Here is a 25,000-nt window from a genome sequence, read left to right on the forward strand (position 1 = left end):
GAGAGAGAGAGAGAGAGGGTGGAGAAAAAGATATTGCGGCGATGAAATGTTGATGGGTGGTTGGAGGAGAGAGAGAGAGAGAGAGAGGTGGTGAAAAAATATATGGAGCAGTGACATCTCATGGGGGGAGAGAGAGAGAGAGAGAGAGAGAGAGAGAGAGAGAGAGAGAGAGAGAGAGAGAGCGCCAGGTGCACGTCATCAAGGAAGGCCAGACAGGAGTTGCCTTTGCTTCCTATGCCTTTTATTTTTCTTTATGTTTGTTTATTTTTCTTTATTTTACCCCTTCACTACGATTACTGACTCTATTAACCTCCGATAGCCAGTGTAGGAGGTTATGTATTCGCTGTGTCTGTTTGTATGTATGGAGGTTGTGTGTGTGTGTGTGTGTGTGTGTGTGTGTGTGTGTGTGTGTGTGTATAGCAAATTAAGGGAGAGAGAGAGAGAGAGAGAGAGATGGATATTGTAGTGGTAAAGAGAGGAATAATTGCATCAGAGCTTGCGGGATAGATAAATAGATAGATAGATAGATAGATAGATAGATAAATGCAAATGAAAAAAGAAAGAAAAAATGTAACCTTATTTCTCTCTCTCTCTCTCTCTCTCTCTTTTATTGACTTACAAAAAAGTCCTAAAAATATATATATCTTTTTACTCTATACTCCTTTCACACTAACTTGGCCTAAAATTGCCATATCTCCATCTTAAATCGTGAGTTATAGCAATGCACTAGACTAGATGATGATGCTAGTCACGAAGAAGTGCTGTGGAAGGTGCTGTGATGGTAAGGAACCCAAGGACGGAAATCGGTCACTCATTGGCCCAAACACCTTTTCCTGAGCGATTTATTTTGCTTATTGTACCTTGCTGCCCTCTTCCGTGTTATATTGATGCTTTGAATATCGCCATACTCTGCAAAAATAACGTGCAAAAGAACAGTTACCCCCCCTATCCAAAAATAAATCGCTGAGGAAGAGGTGTTAGGGAGATTCCATAACCGAAGAAAATACGGGCCATTATCAGCAACCCATATCCAAAAATAAATCGCTAAGGAAGAGGTGTTTGGGAGCTTCTTAACCTAGTGGATACGAGGTGTGAAAGTCTACGGGTTATGCACACCGATTTTCGTAGATGACTCGAAGACACATCAAGGAAGCTCCCAAACACCTCTTCCTAAGCGATTTATTTTGGGGTGTGGCTGGCTGATATCCTTTTGTACGTTATTTATGTAGAATATGGCGGTATTGGACGGAATAATTTAACACAAAATATGACAGTAAGGTGCAATAAAATAAATCGCTTAGGAAAATGTGTTAGGGGAACTGCTGGACTTCAGGGAACGGGCTATCAAATCTATACCCAGAGTCGTGTGCATAGAAGAAAATGGGGGCTCGCACAGCAGGTATTTTTCCCCCTAAACTCATCTAAACCTGAACCCAGTGGACTGCAGGCTGAAGTTCCTCTCCTCCTGCAGTCTGCCATCGTCCTTTCGGGGGATAGGGAGGCAGTTGAGAGAGCAATGGATACTACGTGAAGGCGTCTCTCTCTCTCTCTCTCTCTCTCCTGCCATAATTGCCATATAAGAGATAATAGGTGTATGTATGAAGGGAGGTGTAGATGTATTATGTATGGGAGTGTGTGGACATGATGTGAGAGAGAGAGAGAGAGAGAGAGAGAGAGAGAGAGAGAGAGAGAAATGAAATAAGGGAAATGAGATACGTAAAAAGTGTGAAAGAAGAGGGAAGAGGAGGAGGGGAAGGAGGGGGAAATAAATGAGAGAGAGAGAGAGAGAGAGAGAGAGAGTCCATTAGAAAGGGGAAACCACGGAAGGCGGAGGGTGGTAAATGTGGTAGCTGTTGTGGTGGTAGTTGTGGTAGCTCTAGTGGCAAATGTGGTAGTCCTCCTCCTCCTCCTCCATTTACCCATCACAGTCTTGGTGGTTCGAGTCATAAGATTAGATTTTCATACTTTCCGATCTCTCTCTCTCTCTCTCTCGCTCTGTGTGTGTGTGTGTGTGTGTGTGTGTGTGTGTGTGTGTGTGTGTGTGTGTGTGTGTGTGAGATAAGGCTGTTTGTTGTTTATTTAGGCAGCTTGTTGTGGTTATGATTATTATGATTAAAATTATTATTATTTTAAGAAGTGCTCCCTGTGCTCACTTTAAAAATATTATTATTAACAATATGCTTTTACACGTGAGTTTATTTATGAGAGAGAGAGAGAGAGAGAGAGAGAGAGAGAGAGAGAGAGAGAGAGAACTACCCTGCTCACCCTCTCACCTTTATGCACTTAAATGGGAAGCAAAATATGAATGATGCACCCAAAATACGAGAGAGAGAGAGAGAGAGAGAGAGAGAGAGAGAGAGAGAGAGAGAGAGAGAGAGAGAGAGGTTACATTTTTTCTCTTAACCTATCTCTCATATACAACCCCACCTTCACCACTATCCCTCTTAATTAACAATCATTTACACCTCAACCTACCTTCTCCCCATCCTCACCTACACCCCATCACCCCCACCTGTAATTCACCTACACCCCCACCAATACCCACCCCTCCATACCCAGTCCACACCCCTTCTCCACACTCTCTCCCCACTCCCCATACCCCAACCCTCCACTCCCCACTTACAATACACATCCACGTCAACTCGCCATTATCCACCTTCCCACATCACCCACGTATTACCCACCTATCCCCGCCTACCCATCACCCACCCACCTGCCACCAACCCATACCCCCACCTACCCACCCACTTATCCCCACCTACCACCCACCCACCTATCCCCACCTACCACCCACCCACCTACTCTCCAATCGCGTCATGTAGCGCCCATTATTTGAGTGGAGCGGCTGAGAGAGAGTGTGGAAGGTTTCTCATCAACTTTCGGAACCCACAAAGCCTCTCTAAGCCCTTCCCCCCAGCTCTCTCTCTCTCTCTCTCTCTCTCTCTCTCTCTCTCTCTCTCACACACACACACACACACACACACACACACACACACACACACACACACACACACACACACACACACACACACACACACACGGTCACTTCGCACCTCCTTAACGAAAAATTGCAGGATTTTTTACCTTAAAGAGAGATTCGTGGTGGTAGTTGTGGTGGTTGTGTGGTGAAGGGGTTTATGGGGGCGGTCTCTGGTATTCCACACAGGCAGTTGATGAAGGTAGAGTTGTGGTAGTTGTGGTAGTAGTGTGGTAGTTGTGGTATGGTTGGTAGGACACATGTTTTAGTAGCGAGTTATGGTAGTCCTGTTTTCGTGGCAGTTGTGGTAGTTGTAGGGGTAGGGTTGATATGGTAGTTGTGGTAGTAGTGTGGTAGTTGTGGTAGTGTGGTTAAGGGGTATGTAGGATCCATGTCGGTGGTATTTCTCACAGCCTCACTACGCGGCCGAGTCAAGAGGCTGGTATTATTCCTGGTGGAGCGTCGACTAACACCCTCTTGCCCATCCATCATAGCGAGAGAGAAAGAGAGAGAGAGAGAGAGAGAGGGAGAGAGAGACTGTCCCCCTCCGTCTGTTTTTCCTACTGCCTGCGATCTCCAGTCTTTCAAACGCAGTGTGTCCAGACATCTCGAAATGAATGGATCTTGAATTTGGCTCTCTGTTGTCTTGTTTTTGCTTTTTCTTGGAGGGAGCAATTTTCAGACCCCTGGCCTTGGGTTCCTTCTCCCTTGCATTAAAAAAATGATAAAAAACTTCCATTTTTTCTTCTCGCCCTCCAGGATGACGAGGACTTAACATTCGAGGACGATGGGGTGATGAAGGTGAGACGAGACCTGGCAGGGGACGTCCTACCCGTGGCCTCGCCGGTGCAGCCCCTTCAACACGAGGACGGGGCTTCACAGGGCATACTCACCCGTATCCGAAGGCAGTTCTTTGGCGGGCTTTTTACCACCGATGACGAGGACGCCGAAGGATCTGCGTTAGAGGAGGGGTCTGGCCTTGAACCACGTAAGTATTAGTATTCCTGTCACCACTTGGGCACCAGTACTCACCATCCATATTGAATACATGGAGACGAGTTTTTTTTTCTTTTTTAACGATGACATTGATACTAAAGCGCTTAGAATAGAGGAAGAAGAGTCTGGCATGGAACCACGTAAGTATTAGCATTCTTGTCACCACTTGGGCACCAGTACCCACCGTCCATATTGAATACATGCTAAAAGAAATGTATTAGGGAAAGATGAGTGTGCTATGGACCAACGTTAAGTATTATATGTATGTATTTCTGTATATATTTAATTAGTCACTGACACCAAAAGCACATGTTGAATATTTAGGCAACGCAAGCTGTATTTAACAAGATCACATATCTGTCTGTCTGTCTGTCCGTTTAACTTACTGTCTATCTATCTGTCTGTATCTGTCTGTGTATATATTTATTTGTTTTTCTATCTTTGACTGTTTATCTATATCTGTCTCTGTCTATCTATCTATCTGTCTGTCTGTCTATCTATCTGTCTATCTATCCATCTATCTATCTGTGTGACTCTATATACACCTCCCCTTGTATCCCTGTGTGCCCATGAATTTAACCAGCTGTCACTCTCTAATTTAACAATCTGTCTAAAATTAAGCCCCCCCTCTCTCTCTAATTTAACCAACTCTCTAAAATAAACTCCCTCTCTCTCTTTAACCAGCTGTCTCTCTAAAATAAAGGCCCTCTCTCTCTCTCTTTCTCTTTAACCAACTCTCTAAAATAAACTCCCTCTCACTCTCTTTAACCAACTGTCTCTCTAAAATAAACTCCTTGTCTCTCTCTCTTTAACCAACTCTCTAACATAAACTCCCTCTCTCTCTCTCTCTTTAACCAACTCTAAAATAAAGTCTCCCTCTCTCTTTCCCTTTAACCAACTGTCTCTCTAAAATAAACTCCCTTTCTGTCTCTCTTTAACCAGCTGTCTCACTAAACTCCCTGTCTCTCTCTTTAACCAACTCTGAAATAAACTCTCTCTCTCTCTCTCTCTCTCTCTCTCTCTCTTTCTCTCTCTCTCTCTGAACTCCCAATCTCTCTCTTTAACCAACTCAAAAATAAACTCTCCCTTTCTCTCTCTCCCCAGGTACATATCGAGTCAAGCTCCAGGTGACGAGGCCGTGGCAGAACGTATATAATGACAAAGGTGGCATTGCGTTCACCACCTTAGCAAGACAGCTGAGAGAAGCCATTGAGATCATTTTGAGACCAATATCAGGGGAGAAAGTCATCCAGGTCTCCGAGATGAAGTGAGTTTTCGATGTTGTGGAGGAGGTTGGTGTGTGTTTGTGACGAGGAGGATTGAGTGTGTGTGTGTGTGTGTGTGTGTGTGTGTGTGTGTGTGTGTGTGTGTGTGTGTGTGTGTGTGTGAGAGAGAGAGAGAGAGAGAGAGAGAGAGAGAGGAGGAGGATGGTGTATGTTTGTGTGTTTGTGAGAGGAGGAGGAGGATTGAGTCTGTGTGTGTGTGTGTGTGTGTGTGTGTGTGTGTGTGTGTGTGTGTGATGGTGGTGGTGATTCTGAGTGTGGTTTTGATGAGTAGGTGGATGAGGAGGAGGAAGATTGTGTGTGTGTGTGTGTGTGTGTGTGTGTGTGTGTGTGTGTGTGTGTGTGTGTGTGTGTGTTTTGCAAGACCTTTGATAAAAAAATACAAAAATAAGACCACCCATATGCCAATACTTAATCCCATCTGTTATATCTATCAATCTGTCTATCAGCCTATCAGTCTGTCAATCTGTCTATCTATTTTTCTTTCATTTTTTCAGGAGATCCGATGCTAGCTTCATCCTTGTCTTCGTTGACATCATGCACACTGGCGACCACACTCAGAAAAACATCATGAAGAGAGAGATCAGACAGGAATTAGAGACTGGTTTCCTTGGCACCATCCCAGTTAACAGTCAGTACTTCAGCTTCGAGGAGCCGTTGGGTAAGTGGTAGACGTCAAGCAGGACTACGAATTAGCTGGGTGTATTAAAATTGAGAGGACGGAGGTGTCAGTGGAGTTCTGGGTGGTTCTGCTGATGGTATGTGATATGAATACACACACACACACACACACACACATTAAAATTGAGAGGACGGAGGTGTCAGTGAAGTTCTGGGTGGTTCTGCTGATGGTATGTGATATGAATACACACACACACACACACACACACACACACACACACACACACACACACACACACACACACACACAACACTTAAACTTTCACATGCATCACTTCTTATAGGCATCCCTTCCCCATTTGCACTTTGCTAGCATGGGAGGGATTAATTCTGGCTGTCACTCTCCTTTGAAAATCCAGACTGTGGTCATCAGCTTTACATAAATATAAAAAAAAATCTGTGTATCTATAGCCAGAGCCACAGACAGATCCCCTTTATCTCCCTCTACCATTTGGCTGCCCTCCTTTCAACTCACACCCTGCACCCTCTCAATTTTAATAACATAATTCCTGTTCCTTTGATATGGTGATGCATTTTTGTTATTTTCTTCCTATCTCCAGACGATTTTATATCAGGAGAGAAAGAGAGAGAGAGAGAGAGAGAAAGAGAGAGAGAGAGAGAGAGAGAACGACCCTTTCAAGATGAGGGGTCTTTTTCTGAGGTAAATAAAATCGTCCGGAGGAAGCAAGATTGAAATATGAAAAGAGTCACCAGAGTTGAGGATTAGCAGCCAGAAAGAAAAAAAAGAAAGAAAAAGAAGGAAAAATGAGGCAAGGAAAAAATAAGAAAACATGGAGTCTTTGGATATCATGACAAAAAATGCAGCTTACACAACCGTCAACTTTCCGTTCAATTCCCTGTTTATACTACGAGGTGAATAGGAAGACGTAAGAAACCTGCATTTTTCTTTTTTTCCTTTTCTTTTTCTTGGCTGTCAGCTTGGGTTTTGTTTTGACATGTGCTTTTGCAGTTTGAGAATTTTTAGATTGTGGGCTTTGAGATCTTGGCTTTCTTTTTATGTACATCATGCAACTTGTGGTGTTTGAGGCAGATTGGGTATGCTCATTATATATATTTTTATTTATTTTTCATTTATAGAAGGACTGATTTCATTTATTCCCCTGATATTGAGTGATATTTTTTCTATTGCCACATTATTTCAGCTTATTGATTTTTTGTACTGAAGTGAATTTTTACTACCATACCTAACCCCTCCAGTTTTAAAAATCCTGAGCTGAATAGAATCTCCAAGATGGCATGAAAAAATTAAGAAAAAAATAGTGGGCTCAGTGGGCTAATGTTGATGATATTACTTTCATTACAACGGTACATTTACTTAGTACGGTATTGCATTTAGTGCATAAGAATATTGATGTCTAATATTCTTATGGAATTACAAGGCTTTTCAAAATGTCTTCTCTGCCTCATTTTTACAGTGACCCAATGTTTAGTGTAGTTGTCAGTAGATCTTTTATTCAACATGGGGAAGATGTCTGGCAGTGAAGAGGTAAATGAAGGCTATATATTATCCCTTCAGTTCAAAACGTCTGTCATGGAGAAAGCAGGAACAGAGGAAACAATCGGATTTGAGGAGCGGATCCCTCCAATAGGATAATATATTTTATCTCAAAAAGTCTTGTAAACTGAGCAGGGTAATGAAGTATTTTTCCAACTCCTCCAATTCGAAAATTGTACCATGAGTTTAATCAAATCTGGAGAAGCAACAACAGAGGAGATACTCAGAATGAAAAACAGATCCCTTCATATTATTTCTTCCTGTTCTCTCCAGACAATTTTATCTCAAAGGGTTGTATATACAGAGCAGGGTAATGAAGGATATTTTTCTAATGTCCAGTTTGGATAATATCAGCACAAATAAAATCATTACAGTATGGCAAGAACAAAATTAGAAAATGTCACTGGAATAAATGGGTTAAGATAGGTGTATTATTTATTCATTTATCTGTTTATTTATTTATGTATTTAGTGTGGATGTGTTGGCTCCCACATGCTCCTTTGGCAAAATAAAAAGGCCTGGCATTAGCATAAATAATGATAATAAAAGTAGTAATAATAATCTATCTATCTAATAATAATAAGGGTAATAATAATAATAATAATAATAATAAAACAAAATAAACTCCTCTGGCGTTTGCATGAGTAAAATAAAGCAAGGAATTTAAATAAACCCCCCTATTTTAAATATAAATAAAACCAAATTGAAGCCAAATAAAAATCATCCATCAAACTTACCAAAGAATTTTAAAGGATGACTCTGCACTGAAGGGTGAAAGTTAAAAGCATTCAGTGAGGCATTTTTCACGTAAATAAAATCATCTCATCAGGGTTAATGTAATACAACATCATCCTGCAGGGGTTTACGAGGATTGTCAGTTCACCATGATGCATCTTCCAAGCTAAAAAAAATAAAATGAAGCAGGTTGAACAGTTGAGGTTTAATGTGTCCTGACTGAGTGAATGGAAAAGTAAATTATCCATTCAGAAATTGAGTTTACCTGCCAGACAGTAAAAGATTAGGGTTTTGCATTCCACTTTGCAATTTAAAATAAGGGTTCGCATTCCACTTTGCGATTTGAAAAAAGGTTTTGCATTCCACCTTGTGATTTAAAATAAGGGTTTGGATTCCACTTTGAGATGTAAAATAAGAGTTTGGCTTCCACTTCATAATTTGAATTTGAGGTTTGCATTCTACTTTTCAATTAAGATAAACATATGGTCTTTACTGTGCCTTTTGCTTGCCCTGTCTGTCTAAATTCCTCATGTTGATTTTCCCTGTATGTCATCAATCGGAGTTTGTGGCCTGAAGCATACATTAAGATAGGCATGGATCCACCAGCCCTCAGGTCTGAAGATAATATGCAATATAAATCGCCAAAGAACATATCTGAAGGTAATATGCAAATAAACTGCTAAGGAACAGGTTTGAAGATAGTGAACAAAATAAATAACTAAAAAATACATCACCAAGAGGTCTGAAGATAATATGGCAAAATAAATCGCCAGGGAACAGGTCTGAAGATAGTATTAAAATAAATCTGTAAGGGAGAGGTGCTGCATAGCCTCCCGAGCCCACAAGATTACCACCCCATGCCACTCAAGATGCAAGACTGATTTTAACTCTAGTCCTTAAATATATAATGAGCATGCTGTTAATAATAATAAATTTGATGACAATAGGTTGCTGATAATTTGCTATTGGGGTTTTGATAATTTCCTGTTGGAGTTTTAATAATTTCCTGTTGGGGTTGTTAATAATTTCCTGTTGAATTTTTAAAAATAATTTCCGCTTCGGGATTTTAATAATTTCCTGTTGTTGTTTTTAAGTAGTTTCCTGTTGGGAATTTAATAATTTCCTGTTGTTTTATTTTTATATTATTTCTCAGCCATTTCACTGCTCAGGAGTTATTTATTTATTTATTTATTTAAATTTAAATTGTCAACATTCTGATAAGTTAAAGTGCATGGTACTATTGAAAGAAAATGGGATTTGCTTTTATTCTTTACCTACCTGTTGTTTCTGCTAAATATTATCAATAAATAAAAAAATAAAAAAAATAAGTAAAATATAAATACCAGTGAAAGAGTTGAGAGGATGTGCATGTGGGCTGCTTCTGCATTTCCCTTCATTTTTTTCCCCCCAGTTTTAAATCCTCCAAATTTTCGTCCTCCACTTTTATTTCCCCTCCTTTTTTGTTTTCTCCTCCTCGGGTTATATCTCCCCCTCATATACTCCCCTTCCAAAATCCCTTCTTCCCATTTGCCATATTTTTTTTTTATCTCCCCATGGAAAAAAAAAAAAAAAAATCCTTCCCCCCCAAAAAAAAATCCCAAATTTTTGTCCCAGGTTTTTCACTGAATTTTTCTCACAAGTTTTTCACTCAGTATTTTTCTCCCACTTTTTAAACACAGATTTTAACTCGGTTTTTCCCAGTTTTTGAATCCCTTTTTTCACTCATTTCCTCCCATTTTTTTTTCCAATTTTTACTCCCAAGTTTTCTTCCATTTTTTTCTCCCAAAGATTTTTACTGATTTTGTCCTAATTTGTCACCCATTTTTCCCCAGTTTCTTCCATTTTTTCCCCAAAATTTTTCCCACTTTTTCCACCAGATTTTTTCTGTGACGTTTTTCTAATTTCTGCCCAATATTCTCCCAATTTCCACCCATTTTTCTCCCAGTTATTTCCAGTTTTGACCTAAATTTTCACCCAATTTCTTCCACCAGATTTTTTTCTAATTTTTTTCATATTTCTTCCCAATTTTTCACCCTATTACCCCCCATTTTTGCCAACTTTTTAACAATTTTTCTCCAATTTTTGGACAGCTTCAATTTTCTCCCATTTTTAGCCCTTATCTCAATTTTTTCTCCAAATTTTCCCCCATTTGTTCCAGCTTCTCTCCAGCATTTCTCCCATTTTATTCAGCTTTCTCCATTTTTTTCCTTCTAATTTTCCCCATATTTTTACCAATTTTTTCTCCAATTTTTGTTCAACTTTCTCCATTTTTCCTTACAATTTTCCCAAGATTTTTACCAATTTTCCCCTCAATTTTTTCCCACTCCCAATTTTATCCGGCTCGCCCCAATCTCACCTAAAGCTCCAAGTGTTCGACCCCCATGCCCTCCCGGAAAGTATCAGTGTCCAAGTGGGCGCTGTGTCAATCGCTGTGACGGGGTGAACGAATGTTTGGATGCCTCCGATGAGCTTGGCTGTGACAGGCGTAAGTCCTCTGTTCTTTTTGGCATGGGGGGTGTATCAGGGTGTGGTCTGTGTGTGTGTGTGTGTGTGTGTGTGTGTGTGTGTGTGTGTGTGTGTCTGTGTGTGTGTGCATGTGTGAAATGTTTGGATGACTGTTTAGATGACTGTGATAGCCGTGAGTCCTCTGTTATTTTTGGCATGTAGATGTGTGTGTGTGTGTGTGTGTGTGTGTGTGTGTGTGTGTGTGTTTGTTTTTAGTTGAGTTTATGTGTGTGATTTTTTGCTGAATTTGTGTGTATTTGTGTGCATGCATGTATGTACAGTATGTGTGTGTGTGTGTGTGTGTGTGTGTGTGTGTGATATCTTCTTCACATATCCATGCTCTCCTCAGACAACGTTACTCAACTTGTGGCTTCAAACAAGAGGGTTAGAGACAGCCTTCACTATCCTCTCTCTCTCTCTCTCTCCTGAACAAAGTCATGTGGAGGAAAGAAGAATAAGAAGAAGAGTTCACCCTAGTTGAATGTACAGTTTGGTTCAAAAATAACACTCCCTTTGCACTCTGTTGCTGGATTTTAAGTACAGTGTTATTTTTGTACCACCTTGTGTGTGTTTGTGAGTAGTAATAGTGTTTGTGTGTGTTTATAAGGGAGGAAAAAATATTATACTTTTTTGTGTTTAACGAAATTGCTAAAGGAAAATCAAAGCTCATTAGATGGATGGAGTTAGTTTGAGAGAGAGAGAGAGAGAGAGTGAGAGAGAGAGAGAAAGAGAGAGAGAGAGAGATGGTTTCCTAATGAGCCATCTGATTTTCAAATATTTTTTTCGATTTCAGAAGCATTATATATCACCTATAAATATGTGTATATATATTTGTTATGTATATTCATGTTATGTACAGTACAGCATATGAATTCGGCTTTATATATATATTTGTTATTTTATACATTCGGATATATACGGTATATGGTATTCTCGCTGTTGTATAAATTGGCTACCATTGAAATTCGCTACAATATATACACCCTCGTATAATGGGCATTTGTTTCCGAGCTGCAAAACTTGACAAAATGTGAATTGAGTGAAGATGTATGTGAGACCAATTCAGTATCATTACATGCATCTGGTCGGTATTCGCCTTTCCTGAGGTGTAGCTTTCTCTCACAGTCGATGACAAATACCTTCACATGTAATTACTTCGGCACTAGTACTCACCATCCATACCAAATACACGCTAGGACTTTGGTATTAGTGGGGGTATTATTATGACATGTCGGTGGGTCTTATGGAAAATCAGGACAGCGAAATTGCGATCCCAAAATTTTTTCACACCGCAAATTTATTTCGCATTTGTCCGATGAGCAGTCCGCTCCCTTACCCCTCGACCATAACTTCTTCTCACAACTATCTCTCTGATTGAGTCTCACTAAGGTGATTGATAAACAAATTGGCACAAAAGTTCGCCCAATATTTCACTGCCTTTTCTTCTCACATTCCGTTGGTGGCGAATATACCCAAGCTGAGAGAGGCTTGGTAATATTTCACTTCTTTTAGTTATCACTTTCCTCTCCTGACTGATATTCCCAAACTGAGAGAGGCTTGGAAATATTTCACCGCTTCTGCTTCTCACTTTCCCTTGCTGGAAAATATTCCTGAGTGGAGAGAAGCATGGTATGTTTCTCTGTCCATATCTGATTTTATTTGATGTGATGTGTCAGGGAGGAAAGTGACGGACATGGCCTAAGTGTGAAGGAGAAGCAGTGGAATAGTAGGTGAAATTTTGTCCCTGTCTTTACATCTTTATGCTATTGTACTGTGATTTCTCAATGATTTCTGTGTGATTAATCAACAATTATCCATCCTTCATGTGATTTCTATATGATTTCTATGTGATTTATCAACCAAGTATCCATTCTTTGACAACTGCATGCATGACTCTCTATTGTATGAATTTTCCTACTTGTATATATGTATGATACCTAATTGTACTCTACTTTTGTATACATAATGCACTGTTTCCATGTGTATATAGTAATTTACTGTATATTTTGCATGCTGGCCTGGTAGCATTGGTGGCTCAAGATATCCACACACCATATGTAATATATTTCAGCATTTAACCCCTTTATTATGATGAGTCTTTATTTTTCATTATTTATTTATATTGCTAAACAGACAATTTTATTTAGCTTATGGATATATCTCACTAAAGAAGAGGTTGAAAAATTGAAATCCTTTCCATATCTCTCCAAAGTAAATAAATAATAACTGAATGAAATTGTCTGATTAGGTAAGAATGAAACAGTAAAAACTTCATCGTAAAAAAAGGACTGACTGTTAACCTTAGAATAATTTATGTTTGGCATGATAGAAATTGGTAACTGTAATGCTGAGGTCATGAATTGGGAAGGAAACAGTCTTCATGTGTAGGTAAGGTGGGGTCAGAGAGAGAGAGAGAGAGAGAGAGAGAGAGAGAGAGGAGAGAGAGAGAGAGAGAGGAGAGAGAGAGAGAGAGAGAGAGAGTGAGAGAAGTTATGTGATGGTTTATTAAGGTACACAAAAAAAATGAAGGTAAGATGAAAGGTGATGATTTGCTGAATGTGATGCTATGGTAATATGGTGAATATGTGGTGGAAGGTGTAGTGAAAGTGATATGTTTAACACAAATATGGTGAGGGGTATATTATGTGTGGTGAAAGTGTGATGAAGGAATGGCTAAAGGAAAACACGTGTGTGATGAATCTGATGGATATGTGGTGAAGGCCAAATTAAAATGCGGCAAACGGATAACCATAAGTGCGGTGATGAGTGTATCATGTGTGATCAATGTGTGATGAAGAAATGATGATAGAATAAGTGACTGTATAACGTTTTGTGAAGGTGTGATGAAAGAATGATGAAATAAGTGTGATGAATATGTGATGAAGGATATTGTGACGTGTTGATGGAAATTGCAAGTATAATGGTGAAAGTCGAATTTTAAAAAACAATAAAGGGATCACCCAAAATGTGGTGAGAGGTATGGGATATGTGGTGAAAGTGTGATGGAATGATGAAAGCATAAGTGTGATGAATATGTGATGATGGCTATTGAGATGTGGTGATGGATATTACAAGTGCGCTGGTGAAGGCCGAATTTTAAAAAGTGGTGAAGGGATAACCTCACTGCGGGGGTATGAAGGGGTATACTTGTGCATGACGGTGGGTGCCTGCATGCCCATAGACGACGCGACCACAACCACCCCAACGGACGGCTGCCGGGGGGATGCGCAGTTCGTATGCACCGGCGGGAAAGTTATCTGCGATGTCCAGAGGTGTGACGGAACTAGTGACTGTCCGCAGGGTGACGATGAAGACGGATGCGGTAAGAACTTTGGGTGTCTATGGAACTGTCTCACTCGGGAACTGTTTCTCTATCACAGGAACTATTACCTTCCCCCCCTCCTCTCTCTCTCTCTCTGTGTTTGTTTGTCTGTCTGTCTGTCTGTCTGTCTGTCTCTCTCTCTCTCTCTCTCTCTCTTTTTCATTTTTTGTTTCACGTGATATCAAAGCCATAATCAGTACGGTATCAAAGAAATCATGAGGATGTATCACTTAATCAGGCAAGATCTCTTTGTATATTTTTGTACCCTTGCACGATCAGTATTTGTGTATTTGTAAATTAATTGAAAAAAAAAAAATGATGCAGTCAAGAATATTACTTCTTTAGTTGCTTCTTTTCACAGTTTTTTTCTTCAATTTCCCCTAACAGCATGGTAATATCTGTTGAAATATTAAGTGTACCAGTACATTTTTTGCTTATCAAGTTTAGGACAAAAACTCTTCAGGATTTCACATAATGTTAATGTTGAATAATTCCATGTTAAATGGTCCTCTACATGTTCAAATAATTCTGTGTCTTGGTGTATGTTGCCTCTATGTAACACGTGACAACAGAGACCAGCTATGTAGTAAATAAATAATTGAAGCTGTTATTATTGAGCCCATTCAGCATATGTTTAAGTCATTTAGTTAATAATATTGTTTTCTGAGTAATCATTTATCTTCCAAAAATTCTCGTGCATACACCCCAATCCCTGCATCCAAAATCCAAACGTGCATATTTTGCTGTATTATGAATGGGTATAAATTTAATCAGATATAATAACTGGCAGCTCATTAACATCTTCCAAAGTCGAAGAAGATCTGTTAGGTCATATTTGCAGCTGTCTGTTCAAACTGCAGAATAGAGACCAACTAACTGTCTATTTGATTTGACATAGGCAGTACTGATGTTCTCTCCAAAAGTTAACAGAGTTCAGTTCTTACACATTTCCAGGGTTTTGTATGCCATAATTTTAATTGAATTGCTGATCTCTGTTGTCACAACTGTGCTTGAAATTGTACACAATACTAAGTAGGATAATAACAATAGCATAGATAACCTCCCCTGGTGCCAGTATCACAAACCACGTCAGGTACATAAGTAGCATTTGAAAATTTCTGCAAATCAACATTGCCAATAGCCTTGCAGTAGTGTAACTGCATCCTAAAGTTTCGTAGATTGCCTCTTACTAATATTTACTTAACAAGGCTAACTTAGCCATTGTTTACAATCCACTTACCATATCTGAATGAAATTGGATCATTCCTGTAAAAATTTTCACCACTTATTACTGTGGTTTTATTTTTTGAAGAAAGATATTAATTTATAGAGTTAGCAATGTGGCCATTTGTTTTTTTCATTAGTATAGGCCATGGCAGGGACATGGAAGCTTGCCGTCACCTGTGATGGCAAAACCATTCTAGTTGGTAGCCAAAGCACCCCCACATAGGACATCAATCTGAACCAGCCTCATACTATCAGGTATTGGACGCCCAGTGTTAGCTTGTGCAAAATTTTGTGAAAAACATTTGTCGGAGTTCAGAGTTTTGTCACATATATACGTTAAATACATACTCAAGATTAATAGTACAATAATTGAAAGATATGCTAACCCACTGTTAGGAAGAAATGGTTTCAGAAGTTGTTTTAGATTCATATAGTCATTGGGCATTAGTCAGAATGAAACCTGTAAGCCTCACTCAGTGCCTCAGTACAGAGATGTAGTTTTTTTTTTTTTTTTTTACTCTGCAGGTGATTTTTTTTAGCTTCTTACAAGACCTCCCTAGCATAATATAATTATGTGACAAAATTAAGAAAAGAATTTAAAATCTGTTGCTGTACTGAGGGACTTAATGTAATCTATGGTCTGAATTCACACACAAGCACATTTCATAGGCCCTCCACCTCTATCTCCCATAAAACCAAAGGACACGCAGCATAATTTTACGTTGTTTTTGTTATTTTTGTTTTGTTTTAATGTGCTTTTGCAAAAGTTCAGTCAATAACAAGTATTGAGGCTCCTATGTAAGATCATTGAAACTGTCCTCGTGTGAGTAGTAGTGTGATATACAGTAATATACAATTGTGGTAGCCGAGTGGTTACCATTGCTAGCTATGAGGCTGCCAGCCTTATAGGGCTAGGGTTCTATTCCCGGTGCAGGCAGCTTGTGCCACTCAACTCAAGTGCCTAGCCTCCCTTTGTGGGTTGATATGTAAAATAAGAGCCTAGGGTAACACCTAGAGAAGGTAACTTCGTTAATGCCAATGATGCTGTGGCCTTGTACTTTGAGGTATTAGGTGAATAACTTCCCATAGGCTCAAAAGCCACAAGCAACAATCATTAGCATCATAGCAAAGCTCGTCGTAGCTTCTGCCGTCACTTTCATCTTTTAATATACGATCGTTGAAGTAGTATGTACAGTGCAGCATTTCAAAGCTCGTGTTATGAATTTCAAATTGTAAAGCACAGCAGGAGGCTTGATACGGTACTTATTTTGTTTTGTTTTGGTTGTTGACTGGACCTTGAAAAGTTTTGAATAAAATGTTTCATTTTCTGTGTTCGTCTTGCTGATGTGCATGTTTTTAGTATTGTGTGTTTGTGCGTGTGTGTATTGCCAAAACTTGTACATCTTTGTGTGTTGTGTGGCGTCTTCACCTCAGTAAATAAAAAGCAGAAGATTTCTCTGTTCTTGGTCATGTCAGAGTGAGACAGACGACAGACCAGAGTAAGAGAACCACTGCTGTGCATTGAAAGTATTAATCATATCTGAAGATGGTTTAGGAGTCATACTGGGTGGCATAGGGAGCTTTGTGGTACCTTTTCCTCAGCTACATAGTTTGCATATTACGCCTTGACATTAGCATGTATGTTATTATTGTCATTTTTGTATCAAATTTTTTGATCATGCAGGAGGATACTGAGGTGTAATGTGCAGAATAAATTGCTAAGAAAGAGGTGTTACGGAATATCCAGACACTTACAGAGCGACTCATATTATCCTCACCAATAAGACCATTTTCAGGATATGGGTATAAATCTTTCACATGCACAATTCAAAGACAAAAGAAACACGGCTGTATGACTGTCTTCCCAATCCTGTCTGAAGAAAATTTACAGGTGGCAAAATACAGTGAAAACCCTTTGACAACTATACCCTGTTCACTTTAACTTGGCCCAGAGTTTTGTCCTTCTGCTGCCTATTTCACATATCACAGTGGTAGAAGGGACAGTTCCACAGCTCTACATCTTTTCCAAAGCACTTCTTCATGACCAGCATCATACTCTAGAATTAATTTTTTGCTACATCTGAGCATTGAAGATGGAAACATGGCAATTTTAGGCCAAGTTAGAGCAAAAAGAGTGTAGTGTATTTCAGATTATTCAGTTTTTCCAGAATGTATTCACCAAACTTTGGGAAGATACTTGTTTGTCTGTCTGTTCGTTCTTTTGGCCTTGGCTGTGTGAATGCCTGAGTTGTTGAAAAGTGGTTGTCGCACCATGCAGAATGCGGTGAGGGTTTGTTTGAGTGCGACGGTGAAAGGTGTTTGCCCAAGGACAAGAGGTGTAATGGGATCCAGGACTGCGCTGATAACACGGATGAAGAAAACTGTGACAGTAAGTAATGTGACTCACTAAGGGATGTATATTTGTCAGCTAAGGGGGCTTCATGCTGCTTGTTCCTTACAAGTAGAGTGATTCAATACTGTGAGCCCCCAGAATAATACCAGTATATTCAAAATTAACGTATGGATTTAAACAAAATTCCGTACTTACAAACTACAGTCTGTGTCAGTCATATACGACATTGGAATACTCCTTGACATTTCATTTTAAAGAGACATTTACCATATTCCTTTTACCTCAACTTGACGCAGACTATTAGCCTTTTGTGGCGTATTTCATGAAACAGCGGTAAAAAAGACCATTCTGTGGTTCTGTAGCCTTTCCATAGCACTTCTTTGTGACTAGCATCATTCTGATTTCAGTCTGTTGTTACAACTCAACATTCAAGATGGAGAGTTGGCAGTTTTAGACCAAGTTAGATTAAAAAAGATATAGAAACAAAGTGCTGATTTCACCAGTGTGTTTCTGAATGAACATCAATTATTTAATTACTTTGACCCAGTGATAAGGCCAGACTTGATAACTGACCTCGTATTTCTAACTTATTATTAATCATTTATTCTATGTACGGTATTTATTTATTTTCCCTAGCAGTGGTGTCAACTCAAAGGAAAAGGATTTAAAAACAAACTTCATACACATGACCAGCTAAAGGAAAGCACTTTAGGAGAATGTGGCCATCTAAGTTGATAACTAGCACAGAAAATTTGTTCGCTTGAAGTGGGTTCAGTTATGTTTAAATGCTTCAGATTGCTTTCAAAGCTTAGTGGAACTGTGGATAAATTGTACCGAAGTGAAGAAACTAAGTACCAGCCCTCATTTAAGTTGATACTTTAAATAATACATATATTGGAATTATTCTGGGACCAGAGAGTACAGAATCGCCCTTTAAATTTCCCCATTTAACTCATTTTTAGTTAAATATTGCATTGTTAATTTATATATGGTGGTATTAAGAAGTTGCAGACTGTATGCAAGGAAATAATGAGGTATGATGAAAGAAACAGTTAAAGAGGAGATGTTGAGATATAAAGAAACAATTAAGGAAGCGATGTCAGAAGGCATCTTAATTGAAGGAAAATATAACCTAAGGAGCAAAAGTCCAGTCGATTTTCTAGCTCTTCTCTCATTGACTTTGAAAATTGATCTTGTGAGGCAGATAAGACACTGATTATTTTGTCCATGACCTCAGAACTGGTGTGATAGTATTAACGGGGATTCGTTGACTTGTTGGTGGGTCTTGTGGAAGATGTGTAAAAATTTGTAAATTCTATATTAAGAAAATTCAAAGCACCAAGTCTAGGTAAAATAAAAAACGTTACCTTATAGTGAAATGATGGCAAGTTCAGTGGCATGGACTTCCTTGTGTACCATATCTTAGCACAGTAATTGTTGTAATAATGTAATAACCATTGCATGTGTACAGTACGGTGCTTGAATGTATCCAAAAATATTACTAACACTGAGTATTATGACATAGGTAGCTGTTACATCTTCTATTAACCCTTCCCGTCTGGGTGGCATGTATACATGACGACCTGGGGACATCTGGGTGGCATGTATACATGATCTAGTGTTTTGTAGTATTATTGTTATTGTATTATTATGATTATTGCATCATATTATAATTATTATACTATAATTTTATAGGTTTAGCTGAGAAATTATGGTTTAAATAATGGTGATTTTTAGGAAAAACACCTGCTGCTGGTTTGGGTGGTGAAAACAACCCCCGGACATGATGAGTTTGGTCGGGTATTTTGTTATATATGTTTTTATTACTTATTATTCAGACTAACTTGAAATAATATTAAATCAGGCGACCATCCTAACTACTTACTTTATCTTATTAATCATATGTCTGGTCCACATACTCATTCCTTAGTGTGATATCGATCTCACATTCATTTGGATAGCCGTACACACTTGTCAGGTAACCCCATGCGATACCTGCTCACATTTTGTCAAGTACAGCACAAACGTGTGATGAGGCGCCCAGTACAGGATGGCTTGTAAAATATTTCCAATAGAATCTGACATGGCAGTGTCTTATATGTTGCGGGGACAGCTCAGTTGGCAAGTGTGGGCGTGAGCGTGGCATTTGGAGTGGCAAGTGAATAAATGATGCAGGTTGGATACTGATAACACCGAGCCGTCCCCACAGCACATGAGAAATCACCCAGCAGTGTCCAAATACCGAGACAGATTGTTTCGTGAATGTTTTCAAATACCAAGACATGTTTACATGTATGTGTCCAGATACCAAGACAAATGTTTGCTTGTACAGTATTTGTTTTTGGTATGGAGGATGCCACAGGAGTTGATATGCTAACTCGGGGAGATGATTCTGGGGCTGACTTTGGGGGGAAAATGTTAAATCAAAGTAAATTCAATTTCCATCGTTTACAGAACACATGACTGAATTATAAGGGAGACCGTTTTCGCCCATAAGGTCATCAGTAACTGTAACTTCGTAAAGACTGGGAGCTGAACCTTTTTTTGTGTGTGTGTGTGTGTGTGTGTGTGTGTGTGTGTGTGTGTATAATATTTTCTCTTCAAAGTCAGCAGTAGAATCTCATCCTGAAGTGAGTACATCATCTTCCTGGATGTACTAAGTTAGAATTATGGAAGTTTTTAGCTAAATTTAGTTTGTGACACTCAGAAGTTAAGTGCCGTTTAATATTAACTCGTAATTATTTCTGAAATATTTTTGTCACCAGATTCATTGAGGAAGAGTAGTATTTTTTAATCCGATAGCTGCTATGTACTTCATGTGATGGAAAATGTGTAGCTGCTACATGCATCATATGAGCAGTTTTTTAAAAATTAAATGGGCACCTTTCAAATGCCATTTGGCATCCCAGCTGAGCTATTTCCATCACCATCCGTGCATTCCGCCATCACCCATGCATCCTCAATATTTCCCTATTACTAATATGGAGATGCGCAACTTCACTACTTCACCACAGCTGAACTAAGGTAAAGAATGAACTCATTATTTTATCCTCATATGTTTCCATGCACTCTGTCATTTAATATAAAAAAAAATTATTGTTGAGAAAAAAAAATTTCCCCCCCCCTTTTTTTTTTTTTTTTTGCACATGGAGGGGTAGACCAGGAAACCTAATGCAGCAGTTATCGGGTTAAGAGTTATGGAAGAGTTCCATTTGTGGCAGCAAAAAGTTAGCATTTTTCATATTTCAACGATAAATTCCTTCTCTGGAATGCTTTCCTGCAAGATTATGTCACTAAATATGTTCAGTAAGAGAAGGTAATGGTTTGAGAGTGAATTGTAATACAGTATATAGGTACTGTCCGAGCACTAGTAAGTTATTTTTTTTTTCATAATGGATGAGTAGCCTAATATGTATTTTCAAATATCTTCCAGCATGATTACGATGACTTTCCAAAAACAGATTCATAAAAAACATTCTTCCGAAAAACAGGTTAATAAAGAAAATAACTAGTACTTTGCAAAACAGGCAAAAACAAATCAATAAAGAATACCTCTCCAAAACATAATAGTAATGAAAATGACCTCCCAAAAACAGAAAAATTCCCCAAAGATATTAATGTAGGAAAGAAAAAAAGACCTTCAAAAACAGATTAATAAAGAAAATGACTTCCACAAATGAGATTAATAAAGAAAACAACGTTCCCCAAAATAGGGAAGAAAATTACCTCCAAAAACAGAGTACAGTACAGTACTAAAGTAAGCGGTTTCCATAACGAGGATAAAAAAAATCCCAAAAACATTAATAATGAAAATGACCTCCGAAAACTGATAAATGACTTCTCAAAAACAGTTTAGTAAAAAAAATAAAATAAAATAAGAAAATTAAAGAACATGACTATACAGTAAAGAAATTGACCCCTGAAACCAGAATAATAAAGAAAAAACCTGCCTTCCCTCCTTTACAGCTTCGCCACCAACCATACCCACAGCCCCAACCACCACCACCCCTCCTTTGGACTGCGGGTTGGACGATTTCCCGAGAAAATGTAACGATGGAGTGACAAATGCCTGTTTCTGTGACAACATTCCCCAGTGCCCGGATGGGGAAGACGAAGATCGGCCTGAGTGTCAATCCGAGTGTATGTCTTAGAAAACGTAGATTAGACTAACACGCACTTGACTAACAAAAAACTGGAATCTTTGACTAACAGCAGATTGGATGCTGGCTTTATTAACAATTAAACTTGTTTGCATTGTGATTTGTTTAAATCTGAATGTAGCTTATGCTGATTTCACAAGCCTAAATGACACTTATTTGACTAGTGCACAAAACTGACTAATGGAGCTTGACTGACATAATTGGAAACTGATCTGACCTACATACAAAGTGGACTGCAGCTTGGATGACACCCTGAGAGAATGTAGCTTGTTTCTTTGTTGACATAACCTGAAATAAACTTGAAAATGACAGACACAAATGTGACTAATGGTAAACTGGAAGCAGATTTAACAAACCCAGTTGGATGTTGACATATCTCACATGAAAACTGATTTGGCTGACCCGTAGATTTGACTATCTTGAACTGGAGTAACACATATTGGAAGCTGATTTGACTGACTTCAAATGAAAGCTGCTTTGACAAGGCATAAATGAAAGTGCTTTGAGCAACTATGAATGGAAACTGAATTAACTGACTGTGAATGGAAGCTGATTTAACTAATACCAGTTAGATATGACCATCCCTGATAACAAGCTGATTTGGCTAAACCTGACTGATGATCATTTGCCTTGCACACAAAACTGCCCAGTTTGAATTTGCCTAACATGAAGAGAAGGCTGATTTGACCAACATGCAGATTTGACTGCAGCCTGGACGACACTCTGAAGGTGCAGTGATGAATGCCAGTTTCATTGGCACCATTACCCAGTGTCTGAAGGTGAAGGTCTGGGTGAATGTTGCTCCAAAATTATGTTTTACAGAATTTTAGTTTGACTAACATCAGTAGGAAGCTGCTTTGGGTAACCTCAAATAGAAATTGATTTGACAATTGGATGGTGATATGACTGACATGAATTGGACTAGAATGCACCTGATTTGGATTGATAGCTTATTTGACTAACACAGTGTGGAAGCTGATTTGACAAGTCCCAAATGTAAGCTGCTTGAACTATTAAATGACCAGTTTGAATTTAACTAAGTTATATTGGCAGTTGATTTGACTAACTTTGAATGGAAGCTGATTGGACATAACTGGATGCTGAGTTGATTAACAAAAATGAACTAATACCAAATGGAAGTTGACTTAACAGACTGATAGGAAGCTAATATGCCTAACACCAGTGTAAAAGTTGATTTTGACTAACACCAGTATGAAGCTGATTTAAACACCAGCAGTAAGCTTATTTGACCTAATACCAGTAGAAAACTGATTTGACTAACACCAGTAGGAAACTCATTTGACTAACGCCAGGTGGAATCTGATTTCTCTGATCTCTCTTGGAATCTGCTTTAACCCCTCAGCTTCGGGTGCCATTTACGTACTGTGGCAATTAACGCAGTCACTTCGGGTGCCATATATGTACTGTGGCAGTTAACGCCTCCGCTTCGGGTGTCATATATACACTGCGGCAATAACCACAATCGATGCTTCGGGTGCTGTGGACAACGTATATGTACTGCTCCAGTTTGGGCATCACACATTAAAACTGATATGGTGAATTTTGATGTTTGAAGCCAGTTGAGGCTCTCTTTGAATTGTCCCTTCTACCCATTCATGGGTTAAGTCACTTACTGATATTCGTGGTGGTAACGTATGTGTTTTTGCGAGAAGTGTTATTGTATTGTGTCAGCTGTTTAAATATAGGACAGTGAAATGCTAAATATAAGAAGTGAATAAAGTAGTATTTATAGTGGTTTGAGACATTTTTGTAAATATAATGTTGTAAATACTGTGTCATTCAGTTTCTGGGGGGGAAAAAAAAAAAAAGTACTTGTTATTAGACAAAGCATGACAGTTATAAAGTAAGACAGAATTTTCTGTTATGTAAACAGTACTATATGTGTTGTAGTAAGAGAACGCATGATGTAGTTATTGTGAAAACAGAATGCTATATTGTATTTTTCACTTGAATCAGGAGCACTTAAAATTATTTGGAAGTTATGTGTGATGTTTAGATGGTTATCACAGTATTCATATATGCAAATATTAATTATATTGCATGTTGCCAACTTAGAGAGAAGTGCTAAATGTGCAGTAATCGCTGAGTAAATACCCACCAAAGGTAAGTAAGTTCCTCTTCATGATCATTGTGATGTTTGTTGCCATTTCAGAAAGCAAGAGGGAAAAAAATATTCGTCCCTGAGCATTATAGGAAGCTTGTTTGAATAACATTATTTGAAAGCTGATTTTGAACAATTTTTAGAAGATGATATGACAAGGCTCAGTTGGAAGCTGAGATGACTAATCCCAAAAGAATGCTGGTTTGACTAACACCATTTGAAAACTGATTTGAAATACATTACTTTGAAGCTGAGTTGATTTAGCATACACCAATCAGAAGCTGGCTGACTAACACCAATTGGGAGCTGATTTGACTAACACCAATTGGGAGCTGATTTGACTAACACCTATTGGAAGATGATTAGATTAGTTCAAGCCAGTATGTTCTCCTGCTTTCGCATATTCTGTTTTCTCCACCCAGTATTGTATTCTTGTATATACGTATCTCACCCATTTTCTTTTCTGATATTTTCTCCCCATCTTTCTCGTCACTCACACTTCACTCCCCATCTCAGTCTCTCCCAAATTTCTCCTCCCCATCTTTCTCTCCACCCAAATTTTTCCTTCCCATCTTTCCCTGTACTCTGATTTTCCCTCATGATCTTTCTGCCCACTCTGATTTTCCCTCCTCATTTTTCATTCCACCCTGATTTTTCCTCCTTATCTTACTCTCCACCCTAATTTTCTCTCCCATCATTCTCTTCAACAGTCTGTGGACCCAATGAGTTCGCCTGTGCCGATGGGAATAAATGTGTCGAGAATTTCAGAAGGTGCGACGGTCGCGCGGACTGCCTTGACGGTTCGGACGAGTATAACTGCCCCACCACGCTTCCACCTGGTAAGTACATGTTTTGGACGTGTTCTAGTCTAGTCAGTCCCTTCCGTGAGGCTACTTTTTATATTCCATTCCTGTTTTTTTTTTTTATCTTGTATTATTATGTAACCTACTGTATGGTATTGTTTGGATTTCCTGTGTCCGGTGAGTACATGTTTTAGATGCATTCTGGTCCAGTTAGTCCATTACCTGATGCTTCTTTTTATATGTTCCGTTCCCTTCGAGTAGCTTTTTATATCTGACTTGTATTATTATGTAAACAACTGTGTCCAGCACCGTTTTGATTT

The 25,000-nt window shown here is 38.8% G+C and overlaps 1 protein-coding gene across 1 annotated transcript in view; it reads left to right on the forward strand.

Annotated features, from left to right (window-relative positions):
- Positions 1-25,000, forward strand: part of trol (terribly reduced optic lobes) — a 466,521-nt gene that overhangs the window by 107,765 nt on the left and 333,756 nt on the right. The window contains exons 2-7 of the mRNA XM_080271051.1: positions 3,737-3,965; positions 10,551-10,673; positions 13,875-14,015; positions 17,521-17,631; positions 21,562-21,735; positions 24,588-24,716. Of these exons, the coding sequence (XP_080127177.1) occupies positions 3,737-3,965; positions 10,551-10,673; positions 13,875-14,015; positions 17,521-17,631; positions 21,562-21,735; positions 24,588-24,716 (907 nt within the window). The remainder of the gene's footprint in view (positions 1-3,736; positions 3,966-10,550; positions 10,674-13,874; positions 14,016-17,520; positions 17,632-21,561; positions 21,736-24,587; positions 24,717-25,000) is intronic.

This window comes from Coenobita brevimanus, chromosome 44, assembly GCF_032717465.1.
Source record: "Coenobita brevimanus isolate Jiangsu-jjx chromosome 44, ASM3271746v2, whole genome shotgun sequence".
Taxonomy (NCBI): domain Eukaryota; kingdom Metazoa; phylum Arthropoda; class Malacostraca; order Decapoda; family Coenobitidae; genus Coenobita; species Coenobita brevimanus.